Source organism: Bos javanicus, chromosome 8 (assembly GCF_032452875.1).
Source record: "Bos javanicus breed banteng chromosome 8, ARS-OSU_banteng_1.0, whole genome shotgun sequence".
In the NCBI taxonomy this organism is placed as follows: domain Eukaryota; kingdom Metazoa; phylum Chordata; class Mammalia; order Artiodactyla; family Bovidae; genus Bos; species Bos javanicus.
This window is the reverse complement of record NC_083875.1, coordinates 80172747-80186010: the sequence shown is the minus strand read 5'-3', so window position 1 is coordinate 80186010 and position 13264 is coordinate 80172747. Positions and strand designations below refer to the sequence as shown.

Here is a 13264-nt window from a genome sequence, read left to right as displayed (position 1 = left end):
CGTGAGGATTAAATGAGTAATTATTTGTAAAGCACTCACAACGGTGCCTGGCAACAGCCAGTACGTACGTGTGGGGATTAAGGCTATAATCCCCACAGCATCTCAAGGATTCAAATTTAAATGCTCTTAAAAAGCAGATAAATTAAAACTGTCGCATTTTCTAGACACTCCCTAATTAGTTGCGCGAGGCTTTCAAAGTATTTATAACGCGGCAGATAGCAAGGAAGGTAAACTCAACAGAAAAGAGAGAGGGGAAAAAGGAACACAGGTTGTTTGCTTATTCCATTAGGAAATTCTCCGTTCAAAAATTCCCGTGTATGAATGTCCTCCTTGGTCATTCTACGCGATTATACATTTTTTTTTTCAAAAGATTTTGTTTTTAAGAGAAACTAACTCGCACACAATCTAAGGTGGGGGGTGTCTCTCCCTGAGCCACACGGAGACCTGGGTGAACAGTGGACGCTTAAACGTTAGCGTTTCTAGAGAGTCGGTAACTAAGACCTCACAGAGACGGTCAGTTATTCGAATTATCAGAAAAACAGCAAGTGCTACGAGGCCTCAGACCCAGGCTGAACTTGCCCACAGACAACCCCAAGCATCCAGGGGTAAAGCCGAGCCTCCGAGCCGACCCGGGCGTATTGCTGCGCCCAGACCGCGAGCTTCGCGTCTCCCCGTGGAGAACCAGAGGCTTCCTCCGCACGCTTTCCCGGTGCTTTCGAGGTCCAGGAGAAAAAGGAAGCGAGGTTAAGTACACCTCCAAGCGAACAAGAGCTGACAGTCGAAGCCCCGAACCCGACCGAACGCCCGACACCCGTAAAACGCGCGGGCGCAGCAGCGTCTGCGACGGCGGAAGCGGGAGGGGCCGAGCGGTGGGCGGCCCTCCGGGTGAGGCGGGCGTTTCCGGCGTGCGCAACGGAGCGCTCGGGCGGGGGCACCGCCGGCTCCCAATCGCGCACAATGAGACAGCGCTGAGCGCCGGAAGTGGGGCTGAAGGAAAACACGGAGAGGGAGCCCGGCCGGGACAGGAAGAGGCGGGGGGCCGCGGCGGAGGTGGTGAGTGTTCCTGGGCGCCTTTTCCCCTGTGTCCGTTTCAGACTCGCGTCCGGGGTGGCTCTCCGGTGGGTTCTCCGGTCTCCAGAATTGAGGGCGGGCCTGGCCCGAGAGGTACGTTGACTACATCCTCTGCCGGCCTCCTCGCCTCAGTTCCGAGGACCAGGGATCCCCCAGGCCGGCGAGGACTGAGCTCTCAGGCTTGAGTCCGCACCTTCACTTTGTGTCAAACCCTGCGGGGAGTGGAGGAAAAGGGATCGGGGTGGAGGCACTCGCCCCCAGCCCCCTGTCCGGCTGGGGGGCACCCCGGAACCCCATCGAGGAGGCAGGTCACTTCCTGCTTCCTGGTCCCCGCGGTGGCTTCGTGGCCAGGAGTGCGGAGACGCCTCCTGTTTCTCCGTCTCCAACTCAAAGGATGGAAACTGAGGCAGATCGGGGGTGGGGCGGTCACTTGGGGATCGAGGAAGGAGAATTGCTGTTTCATGACAAAACCAAAGTTGTTTGGGGTGGGGAAATGAGGACTGGGGTGGTTACCGGGAGTTGACCCTTGGTCGTAAAGCCAGCCCCTATGACCGGAGCGGAGCCTTGGTCGGAAGCCCAGCGTCTCCCGTAGCCCAAGCGATCGGAGCCTGTCGGTCTGAATAGAGGCGAGCGGAGCCGAGGCCCCAGGGTACCGAGAAGGGACTGAAAAGTGGAGTTGAGAGAAGTACTGCCTTCACAAAGTTTCGGTTACTCTCTATTAACACTTAAAAGTAATTGCCGGCTTGTTTTTTAAAAGACTGGGGAGTTCTCTGAAGTATAGGCTCGGGGTGAGGTATTTGGTTTTTATGGGGGAGGGGGGGAGGTTCTGAAGAAAAGAGCTTTCGTTATATAGGTAAACGCCAACCAGCTTGGTATGAGTGACATTTTTTAATATTACAGTTTTTAAGACAGATTTAGTTTTATCTTCATATTAAATAGTACTAATTTCTATGAAGATATTATAAAACTAAGCCTCCCACTTCTAACATAATGCACTGATTATTGGAATGTGATGGAAATTAGGAAAAGGGTTTCTTGCAGGCTTTAATACATCTGTACAATGTGTGTGATATTTTGTGAATTTGATATGATGCCTTGTTATATTGATAGTTTGATGTTTCTCCAAAACACCTTCTTTCAGGTGAAGAGGAAGAAAACTGAAGTCAAAGACCATGGGAGATGCCACAAAACCTTATTTTGTGAGACGTCCTAAAGAGCGAGGGACTACAGATGATGATGATTTCAGAAGGGGTCACCCCCAACAAGATTATTTAATAATGGATGATTATGCTAAAGGCCATAGCAGTAAAATGGAAAAAGGCCTTCCCAAAAAAAAAGTAACACCGGGGAACTATGGGAATACCCCCAGAAAAGGACCCTATGCTGTTTCTAGCAATCCATATGCATTTAAGAACCCAATTTACAGTCAACCCACTTGGATCAATGACAACCACAGAGATCAGAGTAAGAGATGGCTATCTGATGAACTTGCCAATAATTCAGACAGTTGGAGAGAATACAAACCTGGACCTAGAATCCCTGTTATAAACCGACCAAGAAGAGACTCTTTTCAAGAAAGTGAAGATGGATATAGGTGGCAAGATGGAAGAGGCTGCAGAACTGTAAGACGACTATTTCATAAAGAGCTGACAAACCTGGACACCATGTCAGAAATGGAAGCGGGAAGCCCTGGTAATGTTTCCAACTTGTCAAGTTACAACCCTGAAGTCAGCAGTGTCTTATTTTTCATTCAGAGGAGCTTTATTATTTTCAGCAATGCAGTTCCAATTTTTCATAGTTTTGGCTTATTTAATGTGATTATTTTAAGGATAATCACGTTATTTGGGAAGCTTCAACACACTGCATATATTGATCCCTTTAAAAGTTAACTTTGCCACAAGGCTCATTTTACCTTAGTAAAAAGTATGTTTCCCATTGGTGCTTTTTAAAGAAGAGGGTGTGATCATATCCCCCTAGGGATATATCATAATTTCTGAGTGGTATGTATGTGTTTTCTAAATTATATATTGTAATTTTGTACTTGAATTATGTATGTATCCATAATATAAATGACAGAATGTAAAGCTTAAAAAAAAACTTATTCGATATAAAAACATAGTATAGACTGCATGTATCTCCTGGTACAGAGGAATACACATCTTTTGTGTGAAGTATCAATGTCTAGAGGAGGAGAGTGCAAGATTTTTTTTTTCTCAAAAGTGAACATGGCAAACAGGTTGAAAAACATTGGTTAAAAAGTTGGAAATTCAGTTAAAAGCTTTGCCTTTTAGATCCCTTCTTCCAAAACACAAATAGATTTTGTCCACGTAGCAGAGAAACAGAATAATCAAACAGCCTTGTAAATCTTTAAGCTGAAAAGAACTTGAAGGAATTGCAGTGCTGTCATGATGTATCAAAGGTAGAATCAGTTTTACAGAGCAGGTAGCTATGTCTCCGGTGAGGTTAAATTTGTCCCCACTTGTTTACGCAAAGTGGTAGATGAGGAAGTGAAACTGAAATCATGTACTGTGCTGCTCTGGCCATGAACTCAGCCTCACTGACCTGGAATCTGACAGAGAGAAATGAACATGTATTCATAATTTCTGGGCTTTCAAAGTTTGTGTATATTTAAGTAGTTCTTTATTACTGTGTCCAAGTGGGACATGGACATTTTAATTTAGTTACCAATTGTTGGTCTTTCAGAAAAGGTTGATTTTGAGCAGCATTATAAAAAGAAAGGTTTACAAGTCAAAAGTTTGCCACCAGATAGATATTATAAGAGACTGAAAATCTGTTTTTCTGTATTCCTGTCTAGTCTTAAAAGGAAACCTTAAGTGATATTGAATGGGACCTGCATTTTTACTGTCTTTTTGTTGAAGTCAATCCAAAATGCCAGTGTTTTCTCTATAATGAAATTACAGGCGTTTGCTTTCAGTTTGGAAATTAAGGACTGTTCAGTTTTTATTCCTTTAAAAATCTTCGCAAAGAAAATATTAAGCTTTGGATAATATTACTTACTGTAGCAAGAAGTTCAGTTTAAAGTATAAACTTTAAAGTATAACCTAAGGATACTCAGAGTATCCTTAAAAGGCTCTCATTAAAGGAACTGAAATTTTCTTAAATCAAACTTATACCTTAATAACAAAGGTTCTATTAAATGATATGAAAAGATGTAATGAAAATTACTGTAGCATTGCTTTGTTTTTTGATACTAAGTTTCTATTTTTCAGTTCACTTTACTACCCCTACCTCAAATTCATTCCTCAAATATCCTAGATTGCCAACTTAATATAGTTGGGACAGTGCCATTAATGATCTTAGCTGGAAACATCCATTCAAATACATGTGTCTTTTGTAAATGGCATAATGGACCATATTCAAATAAAATATGAGAAACTTGGAATACTGTATGTAGATAATTCATATTACTTACCTAGAGCCTGGGAGGAGCCAGGTAGTCTTCCTCTAAGTAATTATGGAAATTTTTTTTAGCAATACCCAGGTTTGCTATTTGACTGTTTAATTACCATGCAGGACTATGAGATTCAGTTTAGGATTTTTATAACCTTGTCAGTTCTGCTTAATTTAATTAATATTTTTCTTGTATTGTTATATAGATGAATTTCAGAATTCCATCCATGCGCTAATCTCTATTTCAAATCCCTTTATTTACTTTAGTCATGTGTGCCTGGACAAGATACTTTCTTGGACCAGCATTTTGTGCATCTGTATCCTGGGGATAATATTAGCATCCATGATAGGATCACTTCAGGGATTAATCTGAAGCCACCTAAAGTGCTTACGTTGCATCTGTTGCATGAAAAAATACTCAGTATTGGTAGCTGCAGTTGTCATCATCAGGCAAAATTTCTACAGCCCTCCATTTCTCTTTGTAAAATAAGTTAACTACTTTTGAAGAGAAATTAAAGTCACTCTCTCTAGAAAAATTATATAGCAAATATAGCAAGAAGCCTTTGTAATCGAGAGAGAGAAGTGAAAAAAGTAATTTGGTTCCATATCAATTTTTGTTTTGGTGAACCAACAGTGGATTTTTCTGATTGTGTTACATGTGTCAGTGTAAATCTTTAAAGAGAGTTTTGCCTAAGAAACTTCTGCCTGGAATACTGAAGTTAGATGCAGTTATTCAGAGTTTGTAATGATAAATTAGAATAGACACACCTCTGAGTTAAAAGAATTGCTTACCTCAAAGCTTTATTCAGACCAGGAGTACCACGCTTAAAAGATTATGCTAACTTAGTTGTGACTAGAGGGAGTGTTAAAAAGCAATAGACTGATCTTAACTATTTGTCTTTTACTATTTTGTTTGGTCTATTTTGATTCCTATTTTTTAAAAAAACTATTTGTCCTAATACTTCTTTATTTTTTTAATTGCTGCTTTATTGTCGTATCGAAGCTGTTTGCAGAATTTCATTATATTCATCTCAGGGTAGTTTGAGTACAATGTGTGCTGCTTTTCCTTCAGAGCTGTTGGTGATAGCTTTTTTTCCTAAATTAAGGGCCCTATACCTCCCTTTCCCGACATAATTTCTTTTCAATTAACTGATTCATTGTACCTGCTCTACAAGGAATGAGTTCCACTGAAAACCTGTCGTGGCAGCTGCTTCATGCAGAGCATTTCAGTTGGTTTATATTTTCAGAGAATAATTTTTGGTAAGCCATTTAAAAACTATTCAGTCCACTTAATCATAATTTTAATTGAGGAAATGAATTTCATTTTACTTTTATATGGTACTAGCAACTTCATTTTCAGAAGTTGTTGGAAATTACCAAAGCTATTTAGAACAGTTTTTTTTTGTAGATGAATTGCACAAACGTCTTCAGTTTTACTGAAGTTGAAAAGTCCTAAGTCTTAAAAAAGGAACAGATTTTGTTTATTATAAGGACTATAGAACTAACAGCAGAGTTTATAACCAGATGAATTAGTCTGTATTTGCAGAAAACTTTTATTTCAATTGCTAATTTGTTTTTGTTTTTTCATTTGAAATGTGCTCTGTGCAGGCTCATCAAAGAAGCTAAAATGAAAGTAAAGATAAAATGGTTAATAGTTGTCTTCAGTAAATAAAATTTTGGCTTCAATTTCTTGAGGTTAACATGGGGGAGGGCCCAATTCTATGATTGCATGATTTACAATTTAGTGATGGACTTTCACTCCAGATAAGAATGAAGTTGATTTCTGAGTTCTTTGGAGATACACTGTCCATCTTTACTCCGTTGGGGTTGTTTACTTAGAAAAAATGAAAGCAAATGTGGACAGTTTTCTTTTGAATACCAAGTATCCTTCCAGGTATATTAGAAATTATTAAATAGAAATTATTAAATATATGTACATTATACATTATATTATGATATATTAATTACATTAGAATTACTGATGTACTTGCTTTCAAGTGATAATTTTTACTATTGCTTGAGTAAGCTCAGCAGTATACCAGGAAGAAATGATAGAATCAGATTTTATGGTTGAAGTAGAAGTCTTTTGTTTTCCAAAAAGATGGCTTCCATGGATTAGTATATCCACATGTTGAGGTGCTTAATGAGCATTTAAGCATTTTATCCATGGGAGAGGTGTACCTTCCCTTTTGCTCTGTGTTCAGATGTCATTCAGCTATCACGTGAGTTCATGAATAAATATGTAAGTTCTGCTTTTGACTTGGGGTTATTCAGTATCGCCAATAATATTTTCCCCCTAACTTAAGAAAACAAGAAACCGAGGTCCAGACCTCGGAAGCCACGGAGAACTAGAAATGATGAAAACGAACAGGATGGAGACTTGGAAGGCCCTGTGATCGATGAGTCTGTGCTTTCAACGAAGGAGCTGCTGGGCTTACAGCAGGCTGAGGAGCGGCTGAAAAGAGACTGCATCGACAGGCTGAAAAGGGTAACAGCTTTATTTGTTAGTTAAAATCCTTGTTTTGGTTTAAACTATGTTAGTAATTGGAACATGTGCTTTAATGAATTATATATCCTACTTTAGTATATAAGCACTATAGATCAAAAGTGATATTCAGTTTGACTTTTTAGTTTCTTTTTTTAGGATTTCTTTTAAAAAACAATCATTAGCATAATGATAGTGACAGTAATTTATTAACAATTTAATAAGTGTACAGGAAATCATCTTCTGGCCAGCTTTTGTTTACCTGTATTTTGTCTCTGTACATCTTTCTACATGTCTCTCTAAATATGTATTTATATACAAGTATATACATGTCTGTAAATCTCTTCAAATTGTAGCGACCAAGAAACTACCCTACAGCAAAGTACACCTGCAAACTTTGTGCTGTTTTAATTGAATCCATTGCATTTGCTCATAAGCATATCAAAGAGAAGAGGCACAAGAAAAACATTAAGGTAAGTGTAATGTAACCTAAACACATATGTTTGTCAATTATTACTTGTCATCTTTATGACTTTCCTTAAGACTGTGATACTAATAATTTGGTTATTTATATTACTGAATTTATGTTAACCAGAATACTTTATACTGGTCAGATAGTTTTGCTGGGTAGTCTTGTGAATTTCCTTAGGACAGTATCAGGACAAATGAAGCCAATGCTAGGACCTAGATATGTGTCCTTATGCCAGTAATAACAAAGTAAATAATTTGCCATTACTGTTTCTAATGTTCTTTCCTTACACTTTTTCCTTATTCCTCCCTTCCCTCTATTATCATTTTATGTGCATAAAGAAGTGTGTGCGTGTTTGATAAGATGAAGACTAACACAGCTAAAGGGAGAAGGAGGGCTGAGAAAAATATTCAAGGGTACTGTGCAGGGTGTTGTCTCAGTGACTGGTAGAAGGTAAAAATGGTGTGAGTCATTTTTAATCTCAACATTGATCTTAAAAGGAGAAGCACGAGGAAGAGTTGCTCACCACGTTACCCCCGCCTACACCCTCCCAGATAAATGCAATTGGTATTGCCATTGACAAAGTGGTACAGGAGTTTGGCTTACACAATGAGAACTTGGAACAGAGACTAGAAATTAAACGTATCATGGAAAATGTGTTCCAACACAAGTTACCAGGTATTTTCTAGATTTGCTTTTCTTTTTAGCTACCTAAAATACCCCATTCATTTTTCTTACCATTAGTAATTTTTGCCTAATAGAAATCAATTTGCCATGTTCTAAAGCTCTCAGTTTTTTGTTTTTTATGTTTTTGTACTGAAGCTCTTTATGTTTTTGTTTTTCCTGGCTTACTCTAGGGTAGCAAAGACTTTTACATATGTTGTTATTAACCTGTCTTCATTGTGAATTTCATTGTGTTCGTTTACATGTCCCACATTATTAGAGCACCGTGGGACTCTTGTGTATATGTTTTGTTTACCTTTCTATTTTCCATCTCTAAGTTCAGTTCCCTTTTTAGTTGAAGTATAATTGGCTTACAGTATATCAGTTTCAGGTGTACAGCATAGTGATAATATTTTTTATACATTACAAAATGATCACCACACCTTTCTACCTATGTACATTGACAGAATATTTTGAATTAAAGTGTCTTGGAGTCATTTTCAAGTTATCTCTTTCCAGAAAAAGTTCTGTTTAACCATGCTTAAAAGAATTGCACCATCTAAAATGAGCTTTGAAAACTAATGTATAATAAATTTTGTGCACTGTTGAATTGATGTTTCTAAGTTATATCTATGGAGCCATGAAAAACTATTTTTTTATAGAAAGCTCCACAAGTGATTCTAATACACAGCCAGGGTTGAAATCACTATTTGAGTTTATCATTGGACTACCCATCAAACTATTCATTTTATTGAAATATTCATATAGTATGATTCATATTCATATATTTGTGTTCAGAAAAATAAAGAACAAGAATCTGTTCATTTCCTTATATTAGATATCTCATCTTTGATGTTGTAGACAAGTTCCTGAGATGTCATTTGTAATTTTGATTTTTTTCATAGATTTCCATTGTAAAATTGAGTGAACTTTGTCTTGGAAAAAATTGTTAAAACCCAAATAAATTACTTTACTTAACCTGGGAAAGAGAAAAGATACAAAGTTCGCTTTTTTGGCCCAACAGTAGTAAAACATTGGGGGGGAAATGCCATAAAATAAATATAGGTGGTACCCATACACATATCTTCCTCTAAAGAGTGACTCACTTGCTGCCTAACATTTTAAGTTATATCAGTGATATTATAATCACTTTCTAAAGTTTTCCTGAAAAGATTGTATTATGTTAAATTAAACTTTTTGTTCATAATATAATGAGTATTCATATTGAAAATAATGTAATGCTGATTTTTATGATTATTGTTTTACTGAACCATGATCTTTATAGTAAATTACACCTATGTATGCTTTCAAAAAGGTGAATGAAGTATCTGCATTAACTCTTCAGTGTACTCAGGTTTATAAACATATAACAAAGTTAGACATCTCTTTTCAACTTCCATATTTTAAAAATCATTTCAGCCAGTATTTTCTCTGAAAAATGTGAAGTAATAAAGGAAGTATTAATGTATTTTACAACTGGTATGAAAAGAGTGGCTATTAAAGTAAACTGCATTCAATGCAGTCTTCCCTTTTAAATAAAATAACAGTGAAAGCAAGAGCAAAGAGTCACCCATTCGTGTCCTTTCATTGTGCCAGACTTGAATACTGTTTTTCTTTTGTGTGTAGTTTTAATTGATGGTTCCATTTCTGAAATAGCAGTGTCTTGCATTAACTTTTGAGAAATTTTACTTTATAAATGACTTCTATTTATTAAAAAAAATTTTTTTTTTTAGATTGTTCTCTGAGATTATATGGGTCATCCTGTAGCAGATTGGGTTTCAAAAATTCGGATATAAACATTGACATTCAATTTCCAGCCATTGTAAGTACAAAATAAATCTTAGAATTTTCACAGAGTGGTATGGAAGTTCTATTTTTTTTCTAAATGTGAGCTATATGTGGATATATTTTAGATGTTTGAGGACAGTTTAAGTGTAATGTTGGGTTTTTTTTCCTAAAACTACTTTGTTTTTAAAAGTATAGTTTTTTCCCAAAAAAATTTTTTTAAGGTTCTAATGCATGCCTTCAATTTTAAAGAGTATTTCTTCTTATTCTACATATCTTTCATGCTTTCTTCAAACACTGGTTTTTTTAACCATGTGAATCTGATGGTGTTACTTGGCTCTATTAACTTGAAAAGATTACATTGTCTTGACAATTCAGCTTTGCAGTGGCAGCAAAGGATTTCAGATTTCAAACGGGTGTGGTGTGTGTGTATATATGTACACATATATATATATATAAACATTTAAGACCTGCAAGCTCGATTTGTTCCTGAGTTCCCTCTTACATACACCCACCTTGTAAAAATAATTACACTTTTGAAGAACTGCACCTAGCCTAAATTTCTGGTTTAAACAGGGTTCAGAAAGATGTTAATGAGTCAGAACTTTAAAACTGGAAGGCACTTTAATAGGTTATTCATTTACTTACTGGTGGTTCCTGCAGGCCAGTTTGCAAATGGTTTATGCCCATTTACTTGGGTTACTGCTTAAAAATAGAAATAAAGATTTCAGACCTCCTCCCCCAGATCTTCTATTTCACACTCTCTCATTCCTTGCCATTCCCAATTGCTATAGCTACCTGATCAGTTGACCAAGATTTTACTTTTCTTTTAATCTTAAATTCTAATTAGTATTTTATCAGCATGGCAGTTATTTTGATTTCATGTCATTCATTCTTTGAGTCTGTGTGATATGCCAGGCACTATACTAGGTTCTAGAGGACAAAAAAAGTATGATTGCTTCTTCATGAAATTCATACCTAGTGAAGGAGATAAGTAATTATGTATAGATAATTTATTATAATAAGAGCAATTCAGGAAAACAAGGTTCTGTGACAGAATACAAGCAGTCCTGAAGCCCCTTTGAATGGATAACATTTAAGCTGAACTCTGAAAGATGAAAAGGGATGGAGAGAGTGAAGGAGTGTTTTAGCTTGAGGGCACATCATTTGCAGGCATTAAGCATGGCCTGTTCAGGGAGCTAAAGGGAAAATTGTTAGGGCTGTGAAGGGACCTAGAGAAAGAGGAGCATAAGATTAGGATAGAGATGTAGCCTGGATCCCAAAATAGGGGAAGCTGGAATTTCCTTTTGGCCTAAAGGCATTAAGTAGCCAGACTGAGAGTTTTAAGGAGGGTCAGGACTGGATCTAATGCATGGTTTTAAGTGGTTTTGGTTCCCTGTGTAGCAAGGATTAGAGAAAGGCAAGACAGAAGTGAACACCGGTAAGCAATTTGTTGAAGTAGTCTCACAGAATAATAGTATAGTATTAACAGTTTGACAGCTTCTAGCCACAACTTCAGAGAAGGCAATGGTACCCCACTCCAGTACTCTTGCCTGGAGAATCCCATGGACGGAGGAGCCTGGTAGGCTGCAGTCCATGGGGTTTCGAAGAGTTGGACACAACTGAGCGACTTCACTTTCATGCATTGGAGAAGGAAATGGCAACCCACTCCAGTGTTCTTGCCTGGAGAATCCCAGGGACGGGGGAGCCTGGTGGGCTGCCGTCTAGGGTCGCACAGAGTCGGACACGACTGAAGCGACTTAGCAGCAGCAGCAGCCACAACGTGGGAGATTTGCTGAGAGGCTAATTAACTCAGGAATTAGTGAATCAGGAGTTAACTGAGTAGTCAGTCTTTTTGCCCATGGTTGTCATCTTTCAGTGCTCATCTTTCTGTGTCTGACTGTGTGCACATAGCATAATGATTAGTTCCTTTACTCAGGTAGTAAGGTGCTTTCTAGTTTGGAGAGGCATTTGGGTAAATTCAGATGACTGTATTATCTCAGTGAAGCCAAAGTACTTATGAATTATTTGATGTATTCATTGATTTATTTCCTAGATGTCTCAGCCAGATGTTCTCTTACTTGTCCAAGAATGTTTAAAGAACAATGGTAAGGCCAAATTCCTTCCACATTTTGTTGTTAAATTTTTTTTTTTGTCTATAATTTAAATATATCTTATTTCTTAAGCTTTGAAAATAGGAAGTTGTGTTTTTTGATTTACTTATATGAGTAATAGCCAAGAAAAAAACTAAAGCAAATGCCCATGAATTATTAGCAGGTTAATTGGAGTCTTGTTCTACTATGCAATTGTTCTACTATGCAGAATAACTATTTTGTAAGTAAAGCTTTTTGCTTGGTGATAATGTCACAATTTGTAAAGATTATACAGGTCCTAGCCTAAGACTGATAAGAGTCAAAATATGTAAAATTTACTCTTGAGGTTAAAACTAAAGGATGTTCATCTGTATTCCATGGCTCAAATTAATACTTTATGAATAATAAATAGTGTGACTCAACTCAGATTAATGAATCAGCAAATAATTGTTCCTAGGTATGTTATCATATGTCCAAAGTAATGTCCAACTGGGACTTGACAGCTTGTGTGCTTTCCATAGGCCTGGTTAAATCGTCTCATCCCTGAATTAGTCTTTCCCATCCTTTTTGTTTTGACTGAATGAAATGCTTAAACTTTTCTTCTTACTTCAGTCAGTATGTATTTTGACCCCACATGTTTTAGTAGCTTTTGCAGCAGTTTTGTTTTTTATTGTCCTATCCATATTTATAATTATGTTACTGACCTAACATTTAAATGTTCTAGTTCAATAATGTAGCCATTTCTAATCAGACATTAATTTTGTAAAATAAGGGTTTTAAATTAATGTGATTACTTGATTCTTGAGTAGAATACTTTTTCCTTTTCAAGTCATTTTTATTTCATAATCATCTCTTAAGAGCTTTATTTCATAATGGTCTTTTGAAAGACCCAACAGATGATGCACAGCTGGTACTTGTACTTTATCTAATTGTGCTTTTATACAAAGGCTTAATTAACTAATCTGTGTAATATTCTTTTCTTTTTCCAGACTCTTTTATTGATGTTGATGCAGATTTCCATGCTCGGGTGCCAGTGGTGGTGTGCAGAGAAAAGCAAAGGTCTCTGTCTTTTTAAGCTGTTTATTAAGTATCAGCTTGCCAAAAGCACTTGTACTTTACTACATCTTAATGTCCAGTTTCTAGAATTACAAGCTCCTATGTGGTTAATTTCATAAGCTTACTATTAGCTTTCTCCCTCTACTGTTGGTGTTTAACCCAAGAGGGAAAAGTGTTTTATCTTAAAAAGAAGAAAAGTACTTAAAAGGAAAAAATATAGAAAGGAAGCAT

General features: G+C 37.2%; 1 protein-coding gene across 12 annotated transcripts in view; it reads left to right on the top strand.

Annotated features, from left to right (window-relative positions):
• The first annotated feature begins 923 nt into the window (after nucleotides 1-923).
• The window catches only part of TUT7 (terminal uridylyl transferase 7), a 58668-nt gene continuing 46327 nt past the window's right edge, over nucleotides 924-13264 (top strand). For 7 of the 12 annotated variants that reach the window (XR_009738141.1, XM_061426080.1, XM_061426086.1 and 4 more), the window contains exons 1-8: nucleotides 1060-1802; nucleotides 2213-2763; nucleotides 6789-6970; nucleotides 7324-7440; nucleotides 7937-8114; nucleotides 9833-9921; nucleotides 11941-11992; nucleotides 12967-13036. Coding sequence is in view for 11 of the 12 variants with exons in the window: in XM_061426080.1 (XP_061282064.1) it covers nucleotides 2244-2763; nucleotides 6789-6970; nucleotides 7324-7440; nucleotides 7937-8114; nucleotides 9833-9921; nucleotides 11941-11992; nucleotides 12967-13036 (1208 nt within the window). In the remaining variant the exon portion in view is untranslated. Of the gene's footprint in view, nucleotides 1803-2212; nucleotides 3072-6788; nucleotides 6971-7323; nucleotides 7441-7936; nucleotides 8115-9832; nucleotides 9922-11940; nucleotides 11993-12966; nucleotides 13037-13264 lie in introns of those variants that run through there. The other 5 variants (XM_061426081.1, XM_061426078.1, XM_061426084.1 and 2 more) reach the window with 4 other exon arrangements.